The sequence below is a fragment of the Accipiter gentilis genome, chromosome Z (genome assembly GCF_929443795.1).
Source record: "Accipiter gentilis chromosome Z, bAccGen1.1, whole genome shotgun sequence".
Taxonomy (NCBI): Eukaryota; Metazoa; Chordata; class Aves; order Accipitriformes; family Accipitridae; genus Astur; species Astur gentilis.
In genome coordinates this window covers 86,372,408-86,399,032 of record NC_064919.1, presented here as the reverse complement: position 1 = coordinate 86,399,032, position 26,625 = coordinate 86,372,408, and the positions used below count along the sequence as shown (strand labels likewise).

At 45.8% G+C, this 26,625-nt stretch overlaps 4 protein-coding genes and 2 non-coding genes across 12 annotated transcripts in view; 5 read left to right on the top strand and 1 right to left on the bottom strand.

Annotated features, from left to right (window-relative positions):
* The first annotated feature begins 7,659 nt into the window (after window positions 1–7,659).
* RPL17 (ribosomal protein L17) lies at window positions 7,660–11,025 on the top strand. Of its 2 annotated transcripts, none has more exons than XM_049794459.1 (7): window positions 7,660–7,720; window positions 8,080–8,132; window positions 8,223–8,263; window positions 9,402–9,536; window positions 9,837–9,935; window positions 10,280–10,471; window positions 10,936–11,025. In XM_049794459.1, exons 2-7 carry the CDS (start codon window positions 8,093–8,095, stop codon window positions 10,981–10,983), a joined length of 555 nt encoding a protein of 184 aa, XP_049650416.1. In that variant the 5' UTR covers window positions 7,660–7,720; window positions 8,080–8,092; the 3' UTR covers window positions 10,984–11,025. The 2 variants fall into 2 exon arrangements, with proteins under 2 accessions (XP_049650416.1, XP_049650417.1); XM_049794460.1 differs by having other exon boundaries at window positions 7,712–7,835.
* Window positions 7,914–7,982, top strand: LOC126036646 (small nucleolar RNA SNORD58). Its single transcript, XR_007505203.1, has one exon. It is a non-coding gene; the product is annotated as a small nucleolar RNA SNORD58 (small nucleolar RNA).
* Window positions 10,560–10,631, top strand: LOC126036647 (small nucleolar RNA SNORD58). The gene has a single exon (XR_007505204.1). It is a non-coding gene; the product is annotated as a small nucleolar RNA SNORD58 (small nucleolar RNA).
* A 202-nt stretch (window positions 11,026–11,227) lies between the features above and the next one.
* LOC126036266 (basic proline-rich protein-like) lies at window positions 11,228–12,193 on the bottom strand. The gene is made up of 2 exons (XM_049795799.1): window positions 12,070–12,193; window positions 11,228–11,724 (listed from the first exon to the last, which is right to left on the bottom strand). Exons 1-2 carry the CDS (start codon window positions 12,191–12,193, stop codon window positions 11,228–11,230), a joined length of 621 nt encoding a protein of 206 aa, XP_049651756.1.
* Window positions 11,283–17,797, top strand: CZH18orf32 (chromosome Z C18orf32 homolog). 3 transcript variants are annotated; one of them, XM_049794461.1, is made up of 4 exons: window positions 11,283–11,348; window positions 12,073–12,175; window positions 13,467–13,719; window positions 14,361–17,797. In XM_049794461.1, the coding sequence occupies exons 3-4, from the start codon at window positions 13,492–13,494 to the stop codon at window positions 14,433–14,435; spliced, it is 303 nt and encodes a 100-aa protein (XP_049650418.1). In that variant the 5' UTR covers window positions 11,283–11,348; window positions 12,073–12,175; window positions 13,467–13,491; the 3' UTR covers window positions 14,436–17,797. The 3 variants fall into 3 exon arrangements, with proteins under 3 accessions (XP_049650418.1, XP_049650420.1, XP_049650421.1); XM_049794463.1 differs by having other exon boundaries at window positions 11,291–11,348; window positions 12,080–12,175; XM_049794464.1 differs by lacking the exon at window positions 11,283–11,348 and adding an exon at window positions 11,355–11,532 and having other exon boundaries at window positions 12,080–12,175.
* Window positions 17,798–20,427: 2,630 nt separating this feature from the next.
* Window positions 20,428–26,625, top strand: part of DYM (dymeclin) — a 218,582-nt gene continuing 212,384 nt past the window's right edge. For 2 of the 4 annotated variants that reach the window (XM_049794453.1, XM_049794458.1), the window contains exon 1: window positions 20,530–20,649. The gene's annotated coding sequence lies outside the window, so the exon portion shown is untranslated. Of the gene's footprint in view, window positions 20,508–20,529; window positions 20,650–26,625 lie in introns of those variants that run through there. The other 2 variants (XM_049794455.1, XM_049794454.1) reach the window with 2 other exon arrangements.

The window sequence follows — 26,625 nt, the reverse complement described above, 5'->3', positions numbered from 1 at the left end:
ATAGCGCTGGGATCTGCCTGAGACAGAGGAAAGCCTCGAGCCATCCTTGGAGATACGTGGAGTCTCCTGCTTTCCTCGTATATTGGCTTTACTTATACCGACAATATTATTAATTTAATTTTTCACCAGCTTTTTTACTTTGAGAACCCATCAGTTATCCCGTCCCTGAATCTAGTCTCATTCCTCATTGTCTCAATGAAAAGGGCGTCTATCGCATCCCGTTTGCAGTGCGTGCAATATGAAGATGGGAAAGAATGAGTTGTCCCTGAGGATGCTGGTCCCCCACTGGGCTCTGCTTCACCCACTGGCCATTTATTCCTAATTGCCTAACTTCTCCTATTTGTTGCGTTTGTTGAGTGTGTGGATCTTATTAGGAAGGGTCAGTGGCTCTGTAATTAATTAATAAAAGCTTGGGGCATTTCTTAGTACTTTGTACTCGTGTTCTTGCCTGTGATGTACAGACATTGCCAATATTCATCCCAGGAACTCCCAGTCGAAGGACAGACAGGCTGACAGACTAAGGTCAGGGCACAGGAAAAACAAGAGGGCTTTTCTGTGTGGGTAAAGGCTGCATCAGAAGAAGCGTCACCAGCAGGTCAAGGGAGGATCCGGATTCTGCTCCTCTCCTCCGCTCTGGTGAGACCCCACCTGCCGGACTGCGTCCAGCTCTGGGGTCCTCAGCATCAGAGGGACACGGAGCTGTTGGAGCAGGTCTGGAGGAGGCCACGAAGATGATCGGGGGGCTGGAGCACCTCTCCTGTGAGGACAGGCTGAGACAGTTGGGGTTGTTCAGCCTGGAGAAGAGAAGGCTCCGGGGAGACCTTATTGTGGCCTTTCAATACTTAAAGGGGGCTTTAGAAGAAAGATGGGGACAGAGTTTTTGGTAGGGCCTGTAGTGATAGGACAAGGGGAAATAGTTTTAAACTGAAAGAGAGGAGATTCACATTAGATATCAGGAGGAAATGTTTTACGATGAGGGTGGTGAGACACTGGAAGAGGTTCCCCAGAGAGGTGGTAGACGCCCCGTTGCTGGGAACATTCAAGGTTGAAGATGAATCTCATTGAAGATGTCCCAGCTCATGGCAGGGGCGCTGGACAAGATGACCTTTAAAGGTCCCTTCCAACCCAAACCATTCTGTGATTCTATTCTATGATTCTGTCATATGCTTTGCAGCTCAAAGGTGGTATTTTCTAAGCAGAGCACCACGTAGGAGGTGTGAGCAGAGACCTGCTGGGCAGGCAGGACAGAGGACCAGTGGCAGCAGACCTGCCCAGTCTGGGATATGGGTGCAGGACTCGTGCCGCTAACCACCTCCCCATATATAACGCTCTTTCCTTGCACTTGCTATCCACAACCTCTGCCTCCCGTCCCGTGCCCGTGCCGTCGGCATCGCATCCCCACACGCTCCAGGTCCAGCGCCTGACTGAATCATGGGGTGGCCGATGGCCGTGGAATGGGGTGGGAGCTGGAGATGTGCTATCTAGCGGGGCCCCGCATTCAGCAGATGCCTGCCACAGCCTTGCCCGGTGGTCCCGACCCATCATATGACCTTCCCGAGCACCGGCATGTGACTGGGACATGCTGGAAAAGACCACGCAGAGCAGAGAGGAGAGGTTGGAGAGGGGGAGGGCGGCTCAGCTAGAGAGGATTAGTAAGCGTGGACAGATAGGGAAAGCTTTGAAAGAGGGGGGCTTGTGTCAGAGGTGTTGCAATAGCAAAGAGGGAGGGAAGGAGCGAGCCAGGAGGGAAGGATGACCTCAGAGGTGACATTTGGGATTTAAGTGGGGAAGTCTGCATCCGGCGGAGAGGAAGGTGCTGCAATCGTCAGAGCAGGAGCGAGCAGAAACTCGGGGAAAATCTCTGACAAGAATAGGAAGGAATGAACGCCAACCACGTGCTGGGATGATAAATGAAGGTGCCGGAAGAGTTACTACGGACATTAAATTTGGAAGACAGTAGACATTCAGGGCTGTAGCTTCTTGCCATGCCACAAACAGAACCCTGTCTGCTGGTGCCAACTTTTGCACAGGTTGTGTTAACAGGCATCATACAACCTCGTTGCCCAGGCTCTCAGCAAGATCTCCGCCTTGGTTCAGAAGAGAGAGGGTTGCAGGGGTGGCAAAGACGGGTCCTGCCTGCGAGGACCATTCCTGCCCCGGGTCCCTCCGTGCAGTGTCTGTTAGCAGCGATGTGGAGGTGCAGAAGCCCCTGGAAGAGAAGAACAGGTTTGACTGTGGTTTATTGTGGCTGATCCAGAGAGGCTCTTGACCAGGGCAGCCGCAGAAAGATAAAGCAGATAATAAGAGAGGAGAGGAGGAGGCTGCTTTGATCCGTTTTGGTTTGGAGATGCAATGCAACAAACAGATGGTGTTTGAGGCTGTGTTTCATAGTACGGGGCACACTCAGCTTTAGAAATGTTGGCAGGATTCACAGATCAAGAAGAGTTGAGATTGGAAGGGCCAGTGGAGATTGTCTAGAGCAACCCCCCTGCAGCTCAAAGCAGGGTCAGCTAGAGCTGGTTGCCCAGGATATTGTCCAGTGGGGGTTTTTTAATGCTTCCAAGGATGGAGACTCCACAACCTCTCTGGACCACCTGTTCCAGGGTTCAACCATCCTCACAGTAATAAAAAAAAAAAAGTTTTATGTTTAAACACAATTTCCCATATTTTAATTTGCGCCTAAATTGTGGATGCAAATTGTGGGCAATATCCCCGATTCCAGGGGTAGTTTTGGTTTCATTAACCAAAAGCACATTTAAAGCAGTTCTTCTCGGTTATGAGCTAGACAGGTTAGAGCAAACATAAGCCTCAGATTTAATTTATCCCAAACAGTGTTTATGATCAGGCATTTACATGATGTCTTTATTTACTGCCTTACTCGTCAAGGCAATTGGCTGGTCCATTGCTGGCAATTAAAGCCATGAACGAGCAGTCGTAGACCCGCACAACCTGCGTAAATGGTTTGCTGGCAAGAAATACACTGAATAAACACAAACTTCAGCTATGAGGTTATTTAATCACGTATGAGGTTTATTTTACTGGTGATTCCCTCCTAGCTGGGTGTGCAGGGGGTGGATGAACCCGTAGCTCTAGGAAAATATGCCAGAAATGTTGAGTATTAAGACAATATCACCGATTGCTGTGGTTTTTTGTTTTGACCACGCTCCTGGCTGGCTGGTCACCAGCAGCGTGGGGAAGGTGCTGTGCCTGCTGCGTCATGCTTCAGCAGTGGTGACGGTAAGGACAGATACTCAGCTGTCATGATGCCAAGCTCCCTTGGCTGTTTCCTCACCCCTGGAGTGGGTACAGTATATACATGTAGCTAACCTCTTCTTGTAAAGAATCGCCTGTGTTTTAGGAGGGCTAACAGGGAATCAAAAGCATTCCTGTTGTTCACATGTTTCAGATGATACACTTACGATGATTTACATACATACACATACACCTAAATATATATATAAAAATAACTTTATTATATATCTGCTTAAGTAAGGACCTTTTCGCCCCTTATGGAAGTATCTCTTCTTAAAAATCACAGGGAGGAATATATAACATAACTGAGCTCTTCAAGTGACCGAGACAGAATTATTGACGCAGAGCAAAACTCCTGTAGTGTCTTGTCCTGCTGATGATGGTCAGTCCCTCTTCCAGAGATGCAACTCCTCCTTTTCCAAGCCCACAGATCTTGCTCCTGAGTCTCACTGCCTGGGTCAGATTTTAGGACATGGTGTGGAGAGCGGCTTAGCTGGAGAACTCACCTACCACGTGTCCAAATATCGCTGTCTTGCTGACTGTGGGAGGAAAAGGAGAACAATGGGAGCGAGCTGTGCCTCTGGAGGAGCCGTGCATCTGGGAGGAGGAGCGCGGGAGTGCATAAGCTGGTCAGGAGAGAGGAGTTCAGGGAAAGAAGGGGCAAGCAGCTGTCTGAAGGCTGGAAAGCTTCAGCATTTCCAGCATTCAAGCTGGTTTCAATTTAAAATGTCTTTGTCTTCAAGATTTTCTGCTTAATCATTAGGACAAGCAACCCATTTGTATGTGATTTTGTGAATGACAGTTAATATCCCCATATAAACCTTGGACTCAAAAAACTGGGTCTGTAAGATAAGCCAAGAAATCTACAATAAAGTTTGAGGAATTGGCTTCCGTTCCTGTGTAAAGAAGAGGTGAAAATTCCCTCCTATAGCACGGCGGATACACGGTGTGTTTTAGCAAGGCAGAGTTAAGCTTAGCCAATCAGCCCCAATGGATCTATCTGTCACGGTGATTTTAGCACGGACCCTCCTGCTGCTCCATCCGCCCCTCTGTTAGAAATTACTGCCCCCAAGCAAGGCAGCAGTGGCAGATGCGTGCCTGCGCCGACGGTCAGGCACTCGAGCTGCGACGGAGCAGAGGCTAAAAGTAATGCCTCAGCCTCTGAACCGGCTGGTCTGAGGATAAGCACAGGTTTGCTCCTGTCACATCTGCTGTGGCAGTGGTTGAACTCCAGAGCTGCTGGAAATGAGCTCTCTTTTTGGTTCCAGACCTGCTGTGAAACCATAGCCCCGGCCAGTCCTGGAGCTCACCTCTGCCTCTGGCCAGGAGGGATTGTGGCTATCAAGGGCATTGACTGATTGTCACATAGGATGACATTTGGCTTGGCAATTCCAGTAGCACTGATAAGGCCGCTTGTTTATTCACAGCTAAAGCCACAAAAGGACTTATGTGATACAACATTCCTGCACCTGTATGCTCCCCGCTGCTGGCTGGGCTCTTCCAGGGCAGGCTAATGGGTGCAGCCCCCTTCCAGCCCCAGGAGAACATCCAGAGGAGAGGTGTGAAGCCAACATTGTGGACTGCTCGGCAGAAAACCTGCAGCAGGAAGGGTGGGAACATCTTTGCCACAGAATAGCCTCTGGCCTCGTGGTTAGGATGCGGCTTTGAAACCTCTCAAGGGAAGAAAATTGAAAGTAGGTCTCCCACATCCTGGGAGTATGCTGTGGCCCCCATGCTGCTGGGTTAAGATGGGCTCTATCGCTTTCTCTTGCTGCCCTGGTGATGTGCCCTTCGCATGAGGATGCTACCAGCAGGAGCTTCCAGAGCACAAAGTAGGGGAACGGTTTGCATCTTAACACAGTTGGATCTTTGCTTTCAATGCCTGTTGAGAGAGTGAGGTCTGCCTGGGCACGCACAGCACAATCACCAGGGCCGGGTGGCACAGACGGGGAGCTAAGAGGGATGGCACCAGGGGAGTTTAAGGTAAAGTCCTATGGTGTTGAGATTCCAGTAGGATTAGGAGGCAGCTGCCTCCTATGCAGGAGTTTTCAGGATCATGATTTTGGATGTAGGTGCCTCAAATTTCTGCTTAGGATCCAAAAACTCTTTTCAAGTCAGCTCATGCAAGCTAGACATCCAAGGCAGCTGGTGCACTGGGGGAATAATCTGGGTAAATCTCAACAAGGGCACATGCTCAGCTGCCTCAGCCCTCATCTCAGCACTAGATATGTGCTAGGCTGCCTCTGAGAGCAGTTGTTAACCTCCCAACAAAGATGAAAACATGCATCTTGTTTCCTGACACCATCTGCAGGAGCTCCTACCTCTACACTTCCACCACCGCAAGCCCTCAGCAGCTGATCATAAACAGTTCCACGTGTCGGGGAAACAGAAAACGTAAGTAACAGAAAACGTGCCCTGTTTGTTTTGGATTTGATTGATGAACACAATAACCATGTGATAATTCCCACCATGTGTCAACTACTTACGTTTCACGCCTCTCTTCCAGCTTTCTCTGAGTGTCTTGCTGCGTCTGTGCTCTGCTGTTAAGAAGCTTTGTAAAGGTGCTTCCCAGGGAAAGGCCGGTTTCTTCCACCAGCACTGGTTTCCTGCATCGAGGCATGTGCAGAGGGGTGGGCAGAAACGATGAAGGATTAAAGTTGCATTCAGGTGGGCTGCAAGAGAAGATTCCCATAGTAGGGTGGGGAAGGCCATGGAAGTGTTTGAGGACCTCAGCTTTTGCTAGTTTTAATTTATTGCATCTGGAAACTTAGTGCTCCTGGAAGTATTACCGGTTTTGTTCAATAGGAAGGAGAACTGGAAACAGACTGAGAAAGTGTCGGAAGTCATCGCTGAGATCTGTTTTTATGTATTTACTGTTTCCTCAAAGTCATGAGACCCCAGAGGGGACACTTTTTCTTGTCTGTTTATTTTTCTCTAGTAACGCTTGACTTAGAAAGGCTGTTGTGCGTGTATTTTGGCGGTGGTGATCCTTCTTCACATTACCGCTGTTCTGAGATGGTTGTGTGTACAGAGGCGCTGAGTGGCTTCTAATCCCATGGATGATGATGGAAGTGCTAATTGGGGAAAACGCATCTTGAGTATCTCAAAGTAAGCACCCATGACTGAAAGTTAGTGTGTGTTCTTGTGAGTCTGGGCTCCTAATTCTTTATTTCATGGGAACTTCATATAAAAAAAAGAAGAAATAATATTTGCCCACATCCCAGCAAGCTTCCTCGCTTTGATCTTGGTTTGCAGAAGTTACTTGGAGACTTTGCAGAAAGCTTCCCCTTGACAGTGAAGTAAAAGGCACATTTTAAGGCAGCTGAATGGAGAGCTGCAGTCACAATTAGTGCTCTACAGTTTCCAGCCATGTAACTATTTGTGACAGTTCAAATATTTTCCTCTTCCCATCTGGGTGAAATCCTAGCTTCAAAGCTTTGGGGTTTTTTAGCTCTAAAGAAGAGATCCAAAAATAGCCTCCTGGTCAGAGCATTTACATGAACAGTAAGCTCTTGCTCCGCTCTGCCTATTTCTAAATGCAGAGTTGAACCCAGACGCTCTGGTGCCGGGGAGCTGCCAGGACACCGGCCGCTCGGGAACATGTTTTTTTTTATTCTTTTCCATTCTGTCAAACTGTTCTCTATGAGCCTTTTGCTGGAGCTGGGTACCGCTTTCAGGAAATGTGTTGTTTTTTTATTGAACCCCTGCCTTCTCAAATTTCCCAAGCAGTTCTAGTTGCAAACGCAGCCAAAACCGGAAAAAAAATATCTTTTATTTTAATAAGTAAGCCTTTTTTTTTCTTTTTCTTTTTTTTTTTTTTTAAATAATGGTGCAGTAAATACCAGTTGCAATTTATAATCGGGAATCTCTTAGGTCTCATCTCCTGGGTACCTGTTAAGCCCCACTCTCCTCTCAATTCTCAGCCTGAACTGCCATCTAGCTGCAGCCCTTGGGCTTGCGCCTTGGTCTAAACCCACTTCTGGCTTGTGAACAACACCGGCTCTGAGCCGGGGGCTAATAAAACTGCGCCTTGGCTCCCATGTCAGCCTTATCCTGACTAAAACGGGTCTCTTCCCTCCACGGCCAGCGGCTGGTCCCTCAGGGCGGCGCGGCCCAGCCGCCATTTTGCGGCCTTCGGCCTGGGGCTGCGGGCAGCCCCGCACGGCTGCGCGTCTGCTCCCCACGCTTCCGCAGGCAGACACGAGGACCTGTGCACGGTGCACACGCACGTTTAATTTTCACGTCCCAGGCTCACACGCGGGGCCGTGCCGTGCCACCCCGACCGCCCTGCCACCAGCCGCCGCGCATTTGTCGACGCTCCCTGCGGCCGCCCTTCGCCCCGCGGCCGGCGCGGCACTTCCGCGACGCTCCCTTGGCCGAAATCCCGCCCGACCTCTCGCGAGAAGCCGGCGGCTCTCCCGGCTCCCGGCATGCTTTGCTCTTCCTCTTTCCCCGCCGCCGCCCTGAGGTGAGGGAGCCATGGCGGTCAGGGAGCCGTCCACAATCCGGTCCCATCCTGCCCAGGGCGCCTCGGGGAGGCGATGAGGGGGCGAGGGCTCGGTCCGCCTCGCCGGACGCCCTCGGTATTTGCGGGGCTGGCGCGGGGGAGGACGGGCAGGGGATGGCGGGGGGGGGAAGCAGGCCCTAGGGAGAGACCGTGGCTGCGGTGATGACAATCTTAGGACACCTTTGGATTTAACTGTGAAAAGAAAGCGTAATTTCTGAGCAGCTCCTTCGGTTAGCGGGGGTGAGCAAGCCAGGTCGTGCATGTCTCTGTTGGAAGCTTAATACGTTTGTTTGGGTTTTTTTCCATTGCTTCTTTTACAGTTGAGCTCCCAAAATGGTGCGCTACTCTCTGGATCCGGAGAACCCCACGAAATGTGAGTTGTTTTTTCCTGAGCGTTCGCGTAGGACTTTGCTGAAGCCATTGAGGTTTTCATTTTATGAGTTCCGTCTTTTTTTCTCCGCAGCGTGCAAGTCACGGGGGTCCAACCTGCGAGTGCATTTCAAGGTACGCAGTGTGTACATAGTAGGAAATGCAAATTCATTGGGGCTATTATTTTGAAGGAAATGTCTCTTGCTTTCTTGTATTATTGTATAGTTACTTCAAGGTGGCAGCGTAGGCTTGTGGCCTGTGCTTGTTTTAGGTGCATGTAATGGTTTTTATCCACGGGGAGCAAAAACCAAGATGGTGTGTGCTAAAGAGCTGGCTGTCTAACGTAGGTAATAAAACATAATAGGAAAACAGTTGTAGTGAATTTAGGAGGCAGAATTGGGCTAGTATTAGATGAGAGATTTGTTTTATTCGTCTTACTCTGCCTTTTTGATTGTTTGGGAAGAATATTGTGTTCATCTGCCCATGCTCCTGAGCAAGGAAGTATGGTGGGGAGGCTTGTGGTGTTTGACATGAGGACGTGGGTTCCTCTGGGAAGGGTTTATTAGGTGCAGCAGTGAGTTCAGGACCCGTTCGAGTTAACGGCAAAACCAAAGCTGAGCAGCTGCTTTTCTGCTCGGTGTTGCAGAGCATGGGTGAAAAGAGATTTCACTTATTTTGGTTTGCTCTTTTATTGTGATGAGGTAGGATTATAGTTGCTTACTGATCTGTGCATTTAGTATGGTCTCTTAAACACTGGTACTTTATCCTTGATTTTTCTTTCTGAGCCTTTTTTTGCTTTCCCCTTCATAATTCCCTTACAGAGATAATTGTGTTGTGTGTAGTTTGTCTTCTCATCACTTCCTCTGAGGTGCTGTATTTTACATTTTAGGAGGAGCTTATCCTTCAGGCTCCTGCTTTTTTGGATTACTGGCCAAAGAGAAGCTATGAAAAGTATAAATACTCACATTTTAATTTTGCTGGTTGGGAAGATCTAGCCATTAGGTGAAAAACAATAAAGATGTGTTAGAGCTGCAAATTCAGCAATGTAAGTCATACCAAGGGTTAGAAAAGTAGGTAGCAACCCCCCCCCCCCCCCCAAAGTGTTGCTAATTATCCTTCATTGTTTAGTTTTATTTTTTTGTGTGAGGGCTTCTTTTAAACTGGGTTTGTAGCAAAAGGGATAGGATCCGGGAAAGGCAGAGGAGTGCTTTTGCTCGTGTTGTACTTTGGAAAGACGTGTTAAGAGGAACTTTGCTGTGCTCTGTGTTGCTAGAACACTCGAGAGACTGCCCAGGCCATCAAGGGCATGCACATCCGCAAGGCCACCAAGTACCTGAAGGACGTCACCCTGAAGAAGCAATGCGTTCCCTTCCGTCGCTACAATGGGGGAGTCGGTAGATGCGCCCAGGTGAGGTCCCAGGTGGAAGGGTGGGAAGGATGCTTAGGTAAAGACAAGAGAAAAGGTGACGTTGAGACAGTGTGGAGAATGATCTGTTGTTGCTGCTGCTGCTGATGTGTTGAAATGCAAGAATTATTCTTAATTCCAGTACAACAAGGGATGCATCTGCTTGCAGTGTCAAGTCATGGATCAAATTTAATTATTTTGGTGTGCAGCCTTAAGAAAAGGGGCTGTAATGGCGAGTTAGTGGCACGCAAAGGGCGAGTTGTGTTGCACCAGGACAAAAACGGAACTCTCTTCTTCTTCCAGGCCAAGCAGTGGGGCTGGACGCAGGGACGCTGGCCCAAGAAAAGCGCCGAGTTCTTGCTGCACATGCTCAAAAACGCGGAGAGCAACGCCGAGCTCAAGGTGGGCTGCGTAGATGTCATGAAATGCAAAGTGTTGGTGTCGGGCTGTACGTTAGGGCTCCGGAACTCGGTGGCTGGATGAGGGCTGCTGCTTTAGATGAAACTGAATTGTATAGAGGCTTTTGGTGTACTGCTTGTCTGAATTAGGCTACCTGCGTTTTCCAAGGTAAAACGCGTGTAATAGTTTTTCACAGATGACTAGTTTGTGTGTGGTTATCGACTGTTTAGGTCTCTTAAAATCTACAAAACAGGAAAATAGCAGTGATGTGTGGGGGTTGGTTATTGACGTTTTTGCTGCGGAGATTATGGATTTGAAAAGAAAAGTCACAAGTCTTTACCTTCCAGGGTCTTGATGTGGACTCTCTGGTCATCGAGCACATCCAGGTCAACAAGGCTCCCAAAATGCGGAGGCGCACCTACAGAGCACACGGTAGGATCAACCCCTATATGAGCTCCCCCTGCCACATCGAGATGATCCTCACCGAGAAGGAGCAGATCGTTCCCAAGCCAGAGGAAGAAGTCGCTCAAAAGAAAAAGGTACGGAGCGTCACTTCCTGGGTCCGCTTCGATGTCGGTCGAGAGATTGGAGCGTTGATGCTCTGCAGTTTTCAGACAGAGGGAGGGGTTGCTGTGATGACTTATCTTAGGACACCTTTGGAATACCCATGAAAAAAAAAGGAAGTTATTTCTGAGCAACCTCAATAGTTATTGTGAACACAACCTTGAGAGCTTGGGGAAAGTGCTTCTCGGTGGTTTGTTCTTCCCGCCCCCAGAGCGGTCACGGCGTTTTCTGTCCGTGGCTGCAAAGGTGCGGTGGGGCTACGGTCACATTTAAGAGATGTAGTGCTTGTACGGACGCTTGGATCCGTGCAAGTACGATGAGCGGATGGTTTTGGAAGGCAGTGAGGAAATCTCTCCTTGGAGAGGGTGACTGTAAAGTGAGTTGTGAGATGTGTTGGGAAGGTGCAGACTATTGCTCTTATCTCGCTTCTGTTTTCCAGGTATCCCAAAAGAAGCTGAAGAAGCAGAAGCTGATGGCTCGGGAGTAAAGCCGAGGCAACGCATGTACATAAATAAAATTTAAAAATTAAGACTTTTTGTGCGTCTTGCTTTGCTGACCCGGCAGGGCGCTGCCTGGGGACACCACGGGGGGGTGGTGGGTGACTTACGGGTGTTATTCATACGTAAAAGAAAACAATTTGACTCGAGCCGGAGGTGTTTACCTTTCCCTATCCCGCCGGGCCAGGAACCTTCCGCCCCCGGCCCCTGCACCGGGGATGGGAGGGGCGTGGGTCACGTGAGGTGCGCAGCGCCTTCTCCTATTGGCGGCGGGGGCGGCACTTGCGTCAGCGGAAGCGCTGGTGCCGTTTCCGGTGCGGCGGCCGGGGAAGGCGCTGGGTCGCCGCCGGCTGAGGTGAGTGCGGGACGGGCGGGCTCCGTCCCCTCCGGCGGGACCCCGGGGCTGCTCCCCCGAGGGGCTCTTCGTCCTCCGTCCCGGGTGGAGGCGTCCGCCGGTGCCGGCCTCCTCTGCGGCCGGAGCGGCTCCGTTAAGCGGGAGCGAAGGGGGCGAATCCCGAAATCCGTGGCGAGACGCCGTGGTTTTTTTTTTTTTTTTGGTTTCGACGCGTTTTTGAGCGAAGCTTTACGGATGGGGAGGGATGTTCGGGCTCCCGAGGTTACCGGAGTACGGACGGGAGGGGGAAATGCCGCCGGCTGCGGTAGCTCGTCCTTCCCCGTGAACCGGGAAGCCTGGCCCGGCTGCTGGGGAATATTCGAGCGGGAACGTCGTCCTACGGAGAAACAGAACTGGGACGTGGCAGATAAATTAGCCCTTCTAGACTAGGTCATCCTTTATGGGGGGAAAAAAAAATAAATTAAGCCCCTTTGTCCGTGTAGCCTTTTTTTTTTCTTTTTTCTGTTTCCATAATAGTTGACTGATGAACACGGGAAACAAAGACCAAACGTACTTAAACTTGCAATGTCATGCATGTTCTCTCTGCTGACTCTAATGTATGGTGGCTTACAGAGAGAAACAAAAGCTTGCATCACAAAGAAATAAGCTTGCTATTAAAATTTGACTATTTGCCCTTTTACTCTTCTCTTTTTTTTTCCCTAAAAATTAATTGCCTGCTAACCAGTCAACAGAGCATCGCCAAAGCACAGAAGAAGCTCGTGAACGGTATTTCCATACGTCAGGGCCAGTGTCGTGTTTCCCGTGGCTTGCTTTTGTGTCTGGCAGAGGTACGACTTATTTTTCATCTGGAATCTTGACGTGAAGTGGCTGCAGAGACGCTTGCCGTTGCCTCCAGCCAGGTTCTTTAGCTAACGGATTAATCCCACATCATCTGGCTGGAAATTTAGTACCTAGGAAGTTCTGGCAGAGAGAGTACCCGAATTGCCTTTTTGAATGGCTTTAATGGGTTATCTCATTTGTGTTGTCTCTGTTTAAGATTCTTCTCTGACTTCAGTTCCTGTAAAACTCGATTTGAAGTAGCCAAAATACAGTTGGAAGTAGTCAACTGGGAATTGATATTCTGTTGTTCTACAGAGCCTGGGGCTAAAAATCCTTAGGATAGCTTGAAAAAAAGAAGTGAAACTCTGATCTCAGATGAAGTGTGCACATCTGCCTCTTCATTCTCCATCCTGGGAAGCTTTTGTTTTCCTTCTTAACGTAAGAATTCAGATGTCAGCAGCCTAGAAAGGAGGAATGTGAAGGACGAAGCTGGGCTGTGCAGCAGACCGTATCTAATGATATTGCTTATCAGCACTGAAAGGGACAGCTCTAATCCTACTTAACTGCTTCCTCTCCCAGTTGTACTTTTCTGCCCCTGCGCTTTGTCTTTCTGCGGCTTTCATCACAGACTTCAGGTTGCTGTTTTTGAGGACTTCTTCCTGGTTTTGAGAGAGAGGGAAGAATTAATTTTCTAATGCTTTGGCCAATTGTGTGGGATCAAGTGATTCCTCCTGCGCAGGAGGGAAGGAAGTAACCCATATTCTCCTCTTCTCAAATCCTGACTGGGATTCTCTTCCCACCTCACCGCCCTGCCCTTCAGTGGTAGCAAGCCATCATCAGATGGACTGGAGTCCTGCCACTTATTTTAACTTTGAATAGAAAGGGAATGAGAAACCCAAACCTTTTGGACCCTCTGTTGTAACACAGTAGGGACTGGGCTAATATCTGCAGCTCACTGTTTAAGCTGTTTTTGTGTGGTTTAAGCAAAGCCTTTTATTTTCTAAATTTGTTTTTCTAAGTTCCAGCTGTAGGACTGATGAATTAATAGCAAACCCTACTCCTTTTTTGTTAAAATGTCAAGAATGTTTCCCTTGTTGAGGACTTTGTAACATTGGAACACACAGTATTTTTGAATCTTTAACAGTTAATCTATAATTAAAGAATGTTTTATGTTTGAATATCAACTACAATCTTTATTCATTATTTAAGACTGTTCTCTTAGCTCATGGTGTACACTGTCATCCTAAGTTGTTTGATTGTTTTTTTGTGTTTTTTTTGTTGTTTTTTTTACCTCACCAGCTTTGTCACACAACAAGAGGAAGCCATGGTGTGCATTCCTTGTATTGTCATTCCAGTTCTCCTCTGGGTCTACAAGAAATTCCTTGAACCATATATTTATCCTGTTATCGCACCTTTCATTAAGCGTGTATGGCCCAAGAAAGCCGTGCAAGAAACAACAGCCACAAAACAAGGTCAAGGAGGCAGTGCGGGAAATCCACGGGCACCTTCAGCCACAAAAAGAGATCAGGAGGATGAATCTGGAATTTATAAAGTAAGATTAATGCATTTAGCTAAGCAGGGAAACTCCAGGTAAAGCAGCCAGCGAGAGTCCAGGGTGGGCACCATAAATGAGTAAATAGCTGGGCATTTTTACAGACATTTTTGTGGCTATTTTCTTATGAAAGGGTGTTACTGGTACCGAGCCAGCTAGAAATAGTGGCTTCTGGTAGGTCTTGGAAGGATAGGAGTTGCACCTGCTTTCTGAAACAGCTTAGTTAATTTTATTTTTTTTTTTTTAACGACTGGCTATCCTTTCAGAGAAGGAAGAAGTCAAATAATTGGTACATCACACCAGACAGATGAAACAGAATTAAAAAAACCCCACTCTTCAGCCAGCTCTGCCACTCAATGGGGGAAAATGCTTAGTGTGTGGAAATTGTGCATTTATTATTTCTCTCTAACAAAATGCAAAGATTTGTATATGTTGTGTCTGCCCTCATTCCCGCCTCCCCACCCAAGCAATAATTACATGTAAATCTGAAGAGACACCACTACTTTGGTTCTCGCTGCATATTTCTTTGTAGATCTTCACTGGCCTTGCTTCCAAAAGCCACTTTCATCACCAGCTGTTACTGTTCTGGGTGTGAAGTCCTTTTTTGACATCCCATTAATGATTCTGTCTTTTATTTGCAGTTTGAAAGCAATGGCATTGCAAATGGAATTGCTGCAAAGAGATCCACAGAAGTTTCTGACAAGAAAACGGATTAAAGGAATTCATTCATAAGGATTTTATTCCCTTGTGTCCAATATGAACTGGTGATATTTCTCTCATTTTGAGACTTTTTTTCTTTGCACATTTTAGCTGAATAAAACCCCTTACCACTTACAGGAGAGGGTCTCTTTTGCCACTAACACGGCAGCTAGCACATTTTTTAATTTAAGATGTTTGAAAACTGAAGTTCTTTATTTTCTTCACTGGAGCTACTTTTCATCTATAACCTGTTCGGTGTGATTAGCATTTAGGTTAAATAACTTATGAATAAATCTAGCTTTGGAAGGTAACTGTATCTTAGCATCTTAGTTTCACTAACTGCTAGTGCAATACTTCAAGCTTTCACCTTAAAAACTATAGCTGTTCTTGACCTTGCTAAAGAACTATGAATTGCATTGTGGCAACATAAGTGTCATGGTTAAATTATGAAGAGTTTAGGTTTTTCATGTCAAATCTGTGGATGAGCTAAAGGAGTTATGCTATATGCAAAATTTACTTAGCTTACTAAAAGCAGAAAGTCTTGATTTGGTACTTCCATTATTATTTACCTTGAAACATTGTGCCTTTCTTTCCTGGAGAGGAGCAGCAGGGGCATGATGCAAGAGAATTGTTGCTTTATATTTGGTTGCAGTGGTTTAAAATGGTGCCGTTCTGTCTTTAAAAAAATAAAAAAATCCAACTAAAATCTCTTTAATATGCTTGTTAGGAAATTCAGTTATAATAAACCAGGATTTTATTTAAAAATCAGTTGCTTCATACAATTGTTCTTAGGCTTCTGAGCTGTAAATATCCAAAGTGGTAACAAAATCTTTGCAAACCTGCAGACGCGCCCCAGGTAGAAGGAGGTCGTAAAACTACTGACTTCACCATAAAGAAAGTGAACTCGACAAGTCCAGCTTTGCCTCCTCCTGGGAAGATGCATTCTTGGTACTGGCATCCATCCCACCATTGTAGTGCAACTGTGAAGCGTTGTAGATGTCCCTGAGCTTACTAAGGAATAAAAGTGGGAACTCCTGCTTTGTCCTCTCTGCCAAACCAGAGCGCTCTTTAAAAGATTCAAACCAAAACCATTTCAGCCACTTTGGACTGCTATGTAGGATTTGTCATTTTCCCAAAAGTCCTACCTAAGATATGCCTAAAAAGGCGTACCTTTTAATATACGCAGTCCTTGAACCGTCACTGATGTCCAGCCTTGTTCTTGTGACTGTGTTTTCTCCTAACAGGTAATTATTTTGAAGAGTTGCTTGATGCCCGCCAAATGCCTCTGGTGAGGCATATGGTTTCCTACCATTACCCAGTTTTGTCAGGTCATGTGTGAATTGATCTGCAATGCTCACAGCTGGATATTGGGTCCTTGTTGCTGCAACTGTTACTTCTGTAGTGAGTTGAATCACAGAAAACTCCTCGTAAGACATTGCCTTATACTGTTGGCTCTCCCTTAATGAGCTAGTCTATTGGGAAGTGAATTTAGTATTGCTGTTTAATCAGCTTTTGCATCATCCTTGGAAGATAATCCCCCACCTGATCAGTGTATCACAGATACAGCTTTCTCCTAGACCGGTGAAGTACCTACCCTTTGTGATACTAAAACCTGGTTTTATTATTCTGAGCATGCGCACGTGGTATACTTGACACAATAAAAGATAACAATACTAACTGTGCATTTCTCTAACTTCTCACAGATATTGTTGTGTGGATCATGTAGTAGAAAAGACAAGGATTGGATAACGGAAGCAAGGGAAAGAGGCCACACTAGTTTCTGATCATTTTTGTCCTCCGTATCTTTGGGTATTTCACCTATAATGTTGCAACAGATCATAGCCTATCCACCAGAACTTCAGCTGGTAAAAGGTGGATGTAATCTTGGCTGTGGTGGGTTGGTTTTCTAAACCAATCAACCGCCACCTCTGCTACCACTACTGTCGGAAGTTCATGCTCTAAATCTGAAAGCCGGGAACTTCTAAGGGTCTGAAATCACCTTGCAATGAGAGAGGAGTAAACTGCCTGAGAAAGTCACTCCAGAACTGAGGTCATGCACAGTGTCTTTCAAATGGCTATAGAAGTGAAGATTTGTTGCAGGTGTGCAGCTGAACATGAGTATGCGTTCTTACACTGTAAGAATTGCTGAAAAGATTGTCCCTTCTGCCATGCTTCCTGTCCCAGAGCAGGTAACCTTAGCTGCTGTTTTAAAATCCTGGGAACCTGATCAGCAGGCCAAAGTTTTGGAGCAGTACGTTCACCTCTAACAGCTGTGAACACGACAAAAAGTAGAGCAAGAGCTGCACTTGAGCTCCTTTAATTCATAAATGCAAATGAATGCAGACAATTTATAAAGGGTACGTAATTAACTATTTTGAGTTACTCGGGATATTATTATACCAGGAAGTGCATCAGAGAGTAACATGGAAAATAAAATATAGTACATCAGACTGCAGGCTGAACTGGGCTTCTAGCTGTGTGCCAACACCATATTGAAACACCAGGCCTACTGAAAAGACTGCAGAAAGCCAAAATAGGCAGACAATGCAAGTAAAATTACACCGCTTGTGCTTTCTGGAATGGTATTTCAGTACTTTATTAGCTGCAGTTAGACACTAACCTGAGTAAGCTTCATCACAAAGCTTTCTCGAATGAGGCACTTCGCTGGAAGTCCCAGCAGATTTGTGTTGTGAAATTTTTCAAGAATAGGTCAGTAATCCTATTGTGTAGTGAATAGTTAAGCAATTAAGTAAGTCAAAAAAACAGGTGAAAGCAAAGGAACTGCCTGAGCCTGGGCAGGGGTGCAGGAGATCGGCTGGGATGCAAAGAAATGCACAAAGCCTTGTTTAAGAAAAATAAGTAGACAGAAATTAAGGAAATCCTCACATAAGAGAACAGTATATATCAAGTAAATGTAGTTTAACTGAGAAGATTTCCGTATGTTTGTTCCTCACTGGAAGCAAGATTTACAAAAGGGCTTAGGCACCTAATGATGGCAGGTGGACATCTCTCGGAATTTACTAGACCAAGTAGCTTTGTTTACACTGAAGACTTTTAGAAAACTGCAGAATAGGCATCTTTAGGGACCAAAGTACTTCTGCAAGTCTAAGATCTTCAGCATTAAAGCTGTCTGCATTTATTTAAATACCACTGAGGAAGAATCAAGAAATCAACCAGTGTTTGAAAATATTTGAAAAAATATTCAAATCAACTAAAGTATTTTTTCTTTATGTGAAGGTCTGAATGTGAGATGGTACCTTTCATGTGTTGGTTTGCACAGATAGCTGAATGCCAAGGACTTAAAATAAACTTCACTGAAATACACCTTGAAAATACTGCAAGTATGTGCAAAAAGTTCTTAAATAAATGTTCAGAAGGTTTTATGTTGCCAGTTATTTTGATGGGCCTGATTCTGCAGGCAAAGGAAGTTCTGGCAGGTTAAATGGAACATGATCAGCCTCTAAGGATGTCTAAACTGACAATGAATTCTGTGCAAAATTATCTTTATTCAGATGTGTTTGTAGAACACAGTTAAATTCTACCCACAAAGCTGATCCAATGACAGTAATACAATATGCTGTTATTACCCAAATGTAGCAATTGCGCTCCAGCATTCTTGGAACTGTTGGGCATGTTGCTAAGGTTCAATTCCTTCTTGACTTCTGTACAATGCAGAGCATTTCTGATGAAAGAAGAGTCTTTCAGAGGCTGCAGGTAAAGGAGATGAAGAGAAATTTAATTTACACTTAGATTAACTAAACCTGCCTTCAATGAGAACTAATTCTGTTTCATTAAACTGCCTAAGACATGAAAGAAGGGATTACCTTCCTTGTGCAGTTTTCTGATTGTTAGCACATGCTTGCTGAACCAAATCATATTTTGGGTTTCACAGACTGTCATTATTTTTGCTTCTCAGTGAACCTGACTGCAGTAGCTCAGCTGAAATGGTCTAGAAAACCATGTTTGCTACAGTAATTCTCTTCCTTTAGAAGAGTTTTTAGATCATAGTGCTTATCTTTCTCTCATTGTTGTATTTGAAACATTATTTGAAATGTTCTGAAAAGATGTATTTATACATAGATAGATGTAGCAATACTTGTGCGTGAGGATTGTTTTTAAACTCCTTTTTCATGCATGCAATCCTACCTCTTTTATAGCCACTAACTGTTGACCATGCACCATTTTTCTTGCCATAGCGGTCTGATCAAACACTGTATGAACATGAAGCCAAACCCTATGCCAAGATTTTTGCTTTTACATGGCAAGGTACACGAAGTGGTTACACCCCACCTTTGCACTTGTGCTGTTTGCATATGTGCTATTTGCTTGCGCAGCCTGGTTACAGGTATGCGTAAGATCCGGGCTGCATATTTAGTGTCACGCGCCATGATAACAGGATTATGCTCGGGACTAATTATATTCATAGAATCATAGAATCACAGAATGGTTTGGGTTGGAAGGGACCCTAAAGATCATCTAGTTCCATCCCCCCTGCCAGGGGCAGGGACATCTTCTACCAGACCAGGTTGCTCCAAGCCCCATCCAGCCTGGGCTTGAACACTGCCAGGGATGGGGCAGCCACAGCCTCTCTGGGCAACCTGTGCCAGTGCCTCACCACCCTCACAGTGAAGAACTTCCTAGTATCTAATCTAAATGTACCCTCTTTCAGTTTAAAACCGTTACCCCTTGTCCAATCATTACATGCCCTTGTATATAGTCCCTCTCCAACTTTCTTGTAAGCCCCTTTAGATAGTGGAAGGCTGCTACAAGATCTCCCTGGGGCCTTCTCCAGGCTGAACAACCCCAACTCTCTCAGCCTGTCCTCATAGGAGAGGTGCTCCAGCCCTCTGATCACCTTCGTGGCCCTCCTCTGAACCCGCTCCAACAGGTCCATGTAGTTCTTATGTTGGGGGCCCCAGAGCTGGATGCAGTATTGCAGGTGGGGTCTCACCACAGCAGAGCAGAGGTGGAGAATCCCCTCCCTCGACCTGCTGGTCACACTTCTTGTGATGCAGCCCAGGATATGGTTGGCTCTGTGGGCTGCAAACACACATCGCCAGGTCATGTTGAGCTTCTTGTCAACCAACACCCCAAGTCCTTCTCTGCTGGGCTGCTCTCAATCCATTTGCCACCTAGCCTGTATTTGTGCTTGGGATGGCTCCAACCCATGTGCAGGACCTTGTACTTGGCCTTGCGCAACTTCACGAGGGCCTGTCAAGGTCCCTCTGGACGGCATCCCTTCCCTCCAGCATGCTGACCACACCACACAGCTTGATGTCATTGGCAAACTTGCTGAGGGTGCGCTCAATTCCACTGTCTGTGTTGCCAACAAAGATGTTAAACAGTGTCGGTCCCAATACTGACCCCTGAGGAACACCACTCGTCACCCGTCTCCACTTGGACATCGAGCCATCGACTGCAGCTCTTTGGGTGTGACCATCCAGCCAATTCCTTATCCACCGAGTGGTCCATCTGTCAAATCCATGTGTTTCCAACTGAGAGACAAGGATGTTGTGCGTAACAGTGTCAGATGCTTCGGAAGGGTTCCCCTTTTGAAGGAACCATTGGGTACTCACAGAACCAGCTACCGTTGGCACAAAAAACACCTCACAGATGGCAGTTACGGGAGGCACAAGCAATGATTTAAAGCAATGCGAGGGCAGGGCCTGTGCCTGGTAAATCCTCCCTCCCTCCATTCCCCCTTTCTTGAGTTACCTCACATCCCACTGACCGAAAAGGCGGACCGCAGAGCAGAGGAGCCCCTGGCAGTCAGCCCGTGCCCCCGACCAGCCGGCGGCTTATCGAGAGAAGCCTCTTGCCGTAGAAAACCCTCACCCGGAGGATGACGACAAGCCCCTTGACCTCCCCTCACCGGACTACACTTCCCAGCATGCCCCGCGGCGTCTTCCCGCCTTTTAACCCTCCCCGGCCTTTGCGCATGCGTAGTGGGGGCGCGTTGGCGACGTGGAAGGCTGGAGGCTGGAGGCAGCGGCGGGTGCGCGCATGCGCCGGGCGGGGGCCGTTGGGCAGCGCCCCCGCGGCGCGCGGGTGGGTGAGGGTAACCGGCGGCGGTGGCGGCGGCTGTGGAGGTGAGGGGGACGGGACGGGACGGGACGGGACGGGACGGGACGGGACGGGACGGGCGGCCCCGCCAACTGCCGGGGCCCGCGGTACCGGCCGCCTCCTGCCTTCCAGCGTTGCGGTGCGTAGCGGGCGGGCGCCGCTGACGGGGTAAGCGGGGCCTCGGCCGTACCTGCGGGCCAGCCCCGTCGCTGTGGGGGAGGTTGGCGGGGCGGCCGAGGGGTTCGGGCAGCGGCCGGTGGTGGGTTGGGACCCCAGCGGGTCTGAGCCGTTCGCCTTCAGTGCTGGCTCCCGAAGAGGGCGGGAGAGCGGGGAGCTGCCGCACGCCCCTAAACGACCCGGTTGTCCCCTTGTCCCGACGTCCGTCGTTGCTCGGCCCCGTATCGCGATAGAGGGCCGCGTTTGTGCCGTGATTCTCTCAGCACCGTCGCTGCGGAGAGTTCCCGGGGCAGCTCCCGGGGCACCGGCAGCCGTTGTGCCCCCGCCCGGGCCGGGGAGCAGGGCGGGCCGCGGTCCCCCTCCAGGTACTCCCCGTCAGGGTCCCCAGGGACACGGAGTTGTGCCTGCTGTCCCTTCCTACGCGGTCAAAGCCAGAATAAGAGAGGTTCATAACCTGTATTTCTTGTTCTGTCCCTTAACGACACTTATTTTTAATCAAAAGACTCTAAACCGGCAAATTTTCTGTTCTGCTTTTGTGAACCGGAGGGTTTTTATGGTGGTCGGTGACTGCTTTTGCAGTATAATGGGTCTGCTGAGTCCCACTCGGCTTCCTGGTCACTCTTGCCAGTTTGTTTTCATACTTCTGAAGGATAATACTTAGCAAGGGCGGGAAATATTTTGATTTAGGAGAGAATTTCTATCTGACCTTAACTGATGTCAGGTTTTGTCTTGTGTGTTTTCATGCAAAGCATTGTTTATCTTTTTTTTTTTTTTAATCTTTTGTGCTGACTGTAGTGAGTTTGTGAGTCTGTAATCTGATTTCTTTCATTGCTTGTACCGAGGGATAACATGCTGGGCTGCAGTTACAATCATTTGATGTATTTGTCGAAGTAAGTAGATTATTAATATTTCCTGCACTGAGCACTTTTTCAGTGCAGGGGAGTGGAAAGAAGCTCCCGGGTGGTTGGGTCCAGTTTCCTAATGCAGGCTGCTGGGTTGTGTAATCCCCCATTTTGTCAATTCCCAAGTAAAAACTGTTGAAGTTGCTCCAATTGGGGTGACTTAAAAATCGTCATTGCTCCTTAGATTGCCCAGAGCTCAGGCAGGCCTCATTCTGCTCTTTCCCTGGGCTGTGTTCTCTTTTCATGTTTCTGCTGCATCAGGAGAAGCCTGTGGATGGCCCTGGAGATGTTGGACCCTGCTCAGCACTCTCACCTGGCTGAAGCAACCACCAGCTCCTTTTCTTCCAGTCCTGTGCTGATGTTTTACTAGCACAGCTTCTAATGCTTAATATGTTGTGATAAATTCAGTAGAAAAGTATTTATAGCAAATTAATGCTAAACTTAAATGGCTCTGGTGCTTCCAGTGATTTTGTCAGATGAATAGGAAGATCCTGGGATGTGTTTAACATGCTGATGACTGACAGAAGATATTAAAAGTAAGAAATCATGTCTGGTGGCTGATGAACTCTTGTCAAAGTGGATGGTTAAGGATGATAATGATATTTCTTCAAAGCCTATTCTCTAGAGTGGGAAGCCTATTGCACCTTATAGTAATTGCATACTTTGGCAAGTGTAATGTCATTTGCAGTAGACCCTGGAGAGAGACGATATAAATCATCATGTGTAGTATAATATAAAATTAGGTGTACGTACAAACCAGATTTGGCCTTCTGTACAGCGAGCATTTTTTATGCTGTAGATAGATTTCTAGCTGTGGGAAACGTTTAAAGCAGGAACAAATAGCTCTGTTGTAAAAATACGCATAATGCCCAATTGTGGGAAGAGTGCAGATGCCAAAGTAATTGTATAGCCTTTGAAATATAGCAAAATGTACCAATATTTAAAAAAAATGCAGACCTTTTAATGGACATTGAAGTATCTTTCTGAAGCTTAAAAGGTAGTTGAAGTTTACTTTTTGAAACATCACTTTGGCCATTAGACAAGTTTAATTTGTGTCTGAGACTGAAATAGGGAGAAAATCTTAAATATGTGTAACTGTAATCTTAACATCCCTTCCATAAAGGCATAACTGTACCAAGCTAGTAGCTACTTAGATTATTAAATTGTTCTAGGTTTAGCATGACTTGTGTCATATTGAACCCAGCTGCCCATTTTAATTATGGTAGTAGCTGAGTGAATGACTATAAATTGATTTTTAGGTAGGTATACGAAGTATATAAAAAAAAAAAGGGACAAATTCATGAATAATCATGAACCATTTTCATATCAAACAAAAATTCTAACACTGTAATCCACCATAGATTATCAGGTAGTTTGTGTAAAATTGTGCTTTGGAAAACCATTGCTGTATTTGTGGTAATAAAAGTATCTTTTTGGCCACTGGAAGAAGATGGGGTCAAACCAGTAATATTGGTACTGATATGCAGTATATTCTTGAGCTGTGAAGTCAGGTCTCAGTATGGGATGTGCATATTCTTGATTAGTCTTTTTTTTTAAGCTCCAAATTCCATTGATATTCTTGTTTAAAGTTCAATTTGTTCTTCTTGTTTTATAGTTCCAGTACAGCTGTCCTGCAAGCAGTAGGAATCTTACTGCTGAGGGCAAACAAAACCTTTAAATAAATATCTGCCCACTGCAAAGAGCAGAATTAGTGTTTGAATTTTCACTTCTTGGAAATTTTGAAAAATATGTTATATACCTCTAATAGTTATTTAACAGGTGGAGAAGAGTTGAGCCTTTTACACAGAAATACAAGGTGCATAGCCTTCCTCCCTTCTAATGGTGTTTTGCTAATCAGATTAAAGAAATTATTTCTGTATCTATTCCAGAAAACACACTCACTGTGTTCGAGTTCTGACTTCTACTTGGGACCTAATAATATAAGAGTAAGGATAGAGGTAATTTTTTTTTTAATTGCCCCCACACTACCTCTCTTTCCTCTACGATAGGATGTATTTCTAAAACTGATGCTGTCATTCTACTCTCAAATTGCTCTCTACTCTCAAATTGGTAGGCTTGGTGCAGTAATTGTTTAATAAAATGTTAGGACTGGAATTACGTAGGAGGTCAGAAAATTATCTTTATAGTTTCTGTAGCTTTAAATTTTGTTAATTCATAACAAATTTTAGAGGGTTTTGAACCTTCAGGGAGATTTGGCCACAAGTATTGTGTTTTAGTGTGGTAGTGTAATTAGCAGCATTAAAAATGAACGGAATTAAGGAGTCCCTAATGGGTCTCGTGGAACTGATAGTAATGAACTAGAGACAGGTTTTGTTGCGTGTGTAAACTAGACAAAGAAGTGCTTAAATGCTAGAAATGCTTATTTACCTGTAAAAGTGAAATGAAAGTTATCTGAAGTGACATCAACTTCTTAACAGAAAGGTATCTGTGGGATTCACATCCTGTCAGCAAAAGCTCCTTCGAGAGGTTTAATATGTACCTGCTGTCTTGACTTTGACAAAACATTGGGACTGAAGGGAGGGAGGACAAATAAGCTTAATATAAATTAGTCATGTCACTTAATGGGTTTCTTACCCCGCTTAATTGGTATGTGCTAATGTAAGGGCTGATACATGGTGGATGGAAATATGGTAGTTTTGAGGTTTAGGTCTTCAAAACAAGATTATAATTTATCACAAGCATATATTTGCTTATTGGTGTCCGGTGCCATAATGTAACATTTTCATATTCTTTAGAGCGCTGTGTATCAGATGTGTTTGTTCTTAGGCAAAAGGCTAGAAGAGTAAGAAGGAATGGCATTTTTACATCAAGCTTTTTTGGATCTTGTATAACTTCAGAGAAAGGCAGTTTAAGCAAGGTGTCTCCCATCGTCCATCGTCCCCCCCCCCCCGTCTCCCCCCCCCCCGCCGCCGCCATGAGTCAGTAGTTCCAGTTCAGGACAAGGCTTTGAAGGTGACCAGTGAAGGTGACTAGTGGTTCATCTGAAATAAGCTATTTGGAGATTCGTAAACAGGCATCTCCTTTGTGATCAAAATTAGTAGATTTGTTCACCACAACAGTAACCTGTTGGTTAGTGATTATACATTACTATAAAGAATGAAAGAAAATGTGTTTTAGGTTCCTGAGATGGCACTGAGAAAATACATAAGCCATAGATCTCAGTGTCATTTATAGAATTTAGGTTTTCATCTTTCACTTCCTATTCAGAACACTAACTAAAAATCAGCAAACTGTAGGATTACCGTAGGGTGAACTGGCAAAGACAAAGGTGATTTACAGCATGTCTTGTTGAGCAGTTTGGTGAATGGCCACAATGTCTGGGCTCGCTCACGTCTGATTTCTTCTGCTTGAAATACGCTCCCTAACCAAGAAGGTCTTGAAAAATCCCTTCTTTGGTTGTGAGCAGAACAACTGTCCTGTAGGTGGGACACGAAGTGAGCAGATTGTGTTCTTCAGAATTAGGCTTTTATTGACGACTGACTCCCACATAAAATGCATGTGGAAAAGGAACTGGAGCAGAAAACACAGTATCATTGCTAGTTTTTTTAGCTGCTCTTTGCCTTCCCTGTGAGGGCCTACTTTGCCTGCAGTAAACCTATCAAGATTAATCACTTCTGCTGCGTGCAAGACTCTTTAGGCTTCAGTGGACCCTGTAAGGACCATACTAATGTCACTGCAGTGCTGCTTTGTTCAGGCTTTTACTACGGAAGAGGAAGGCCCTAGAACAAGTTACTGGCCAGGACGACCAAAAAAGATGCTGTGTTTGTTTATCCAGCAGAGTAGTGGACAAGTCAGATAAATTATGTTGAGAGCTACCTAAAGACCTTAAGATGGGGTTTTCTTTATTTTTTTCTTGTACTTAAGCCCTGCGTGGACCACTTCATAATTGTGCTGCGTTTCTTACTGCTCTCCAGAAGTACATCTGTTGTAAGGTATTGAGCTTTAAGGAGACATATTTTGGTACCTGGCAAATGGTTAGTGTGCTATGCTGCTGCAAAAATACATTAAAGGATTGTAGATATAGTGGAGACTTTCATGACCCTGGACATAAGCCATCAAACTTGGTAGAGTCTGAAAAATAGTGGGTAGAGGAGAACTAGAGAATTTGACTGATACCTGGAAAGCTATGCAAGATGGTATTTGCCCCCAGGTTGCAAAGATAGACACCTTTATGGACAGTCAGGTTCTCTAAAAGAGCTCACATATTCTGTCTTTCACAAACCAGCTTGCCTGTCCCCCCCCTACTTTGCACAAAACCTTTTTTTTCCCCTGGTTTGTTTTGGTGCTTGTATGTGTCTGAACACTTTCAGTGTGGAAAAGTAAGAGGCGTGGGTAAAGGGAATTGGAGAAAGGAGTGGTTGCCAAATGTGCAGTAGAAAAGGGGAGGAAAAGTACAAATCTGTACAGTGAAAAGTAAAATGAGCAGAAACAGTCTTTCCTGCCTAACTCATTAACTTAAAAACAGTAGGAAACATTTTTAATTTGTAGTCGTGAAGGTTGCTTTTATTCTGTTCTGAAATCTCCCCTGCAGCTTGGTTGTGACTAGTGTATAAGAGAAGGTGAATTCTTTGTAGTGGTTTGATTGCATTTGATGATTGCCAGGCATTAAGTTATAGCTGAAATATGTTGACTTGTTAACATGCTTTAAAACAAACCAAAGATTATTTCAGTGCTTTTCTATGTTTGAAAATGCCAAAATTCTGAGGATTGTAAAGATTTTTATTTCTTCCCAAAGATTCCTTTTACAGGCATGAGTTCTTATTGCTGTATATTTCTGCATCATTAGCTTTGTTTAGCAAAATTTTACTAATTTAATTAGTAAACCCAAAATTCTTACGCTTTTGTACCTCACTTTGGAGTATACGTGAAGTCTAACGAGTGATCTCTTGGTATGAGTGAAATATCGGAATAACTGCTTTTTATCTTTGAAGAAGTATCATGTCACATTTCTTGGTGTTTTTTCAGCCTCACTAACAGCACCAAAACTTACCCAAAACAATTCCCCAAGCAGTGCACTTGAATGAACACTTAATATGCCAGGAAA

What these genes read in the sequence shown, in the direction of transcription:
- CZH18orf32 (XM_049794461.1), top strand. Translation starts at nt 13,492, where the DNA reads ATGGTGTGCATTCCTTGTATTGTCATTCCAGTTCTCCTCTGGGTCTAC. An exon ending in ATGAATCTGGAATTTATAAA is followed by an intron (nt 13,720 to 14,360) that starts GTAAGATTAATG and finishes TTTTATTTGCAG; the next exon opens with TTTGAAAGCAATGGCATTGC.
- RPL17 (XM_049794459.1), top strand. Translation starts at nt 8,093, where the DNA reads ATGGTGCGCTACTCTCTGGATCCGGAGAACCCCACGAAAT. An exon ending in ACCTGCGAGTGCATTTCAAG is followed by an intron (nt 8,264 to 9,401) that starts GTACGCAGTGTG and finishes CTGTGTTGCTAG; the next exon opens with AACACTCGAGAGACTGCCCA. An exon ending in AGAGCAACGCCGAGCTCAAG is followed by an intron (nt 9,936 to 10,279) that starts GTGGGCTGCGTA and finishes TTTACCTTCCAG; the next exon opens with GGTCTTGATGTGGACTCTCT.
- LOC126036266 (XM_049795799.1), bottom strand. Translation starts at nt 12,193, where the DNA reads ATGAAAAATAAGTCGTACCTCTGCCAGACACAAAAGCAAGCCACGGGA. An exon ending in TGGCGATGCTCTGTTGACTG is followed by an intron (nt 11,725 to 12,069) that starts GTTAGCAGGCAA and finishes GTTTCTCCGTAG; the next exon opens with GACGACGTTCCCGCTCGAAT.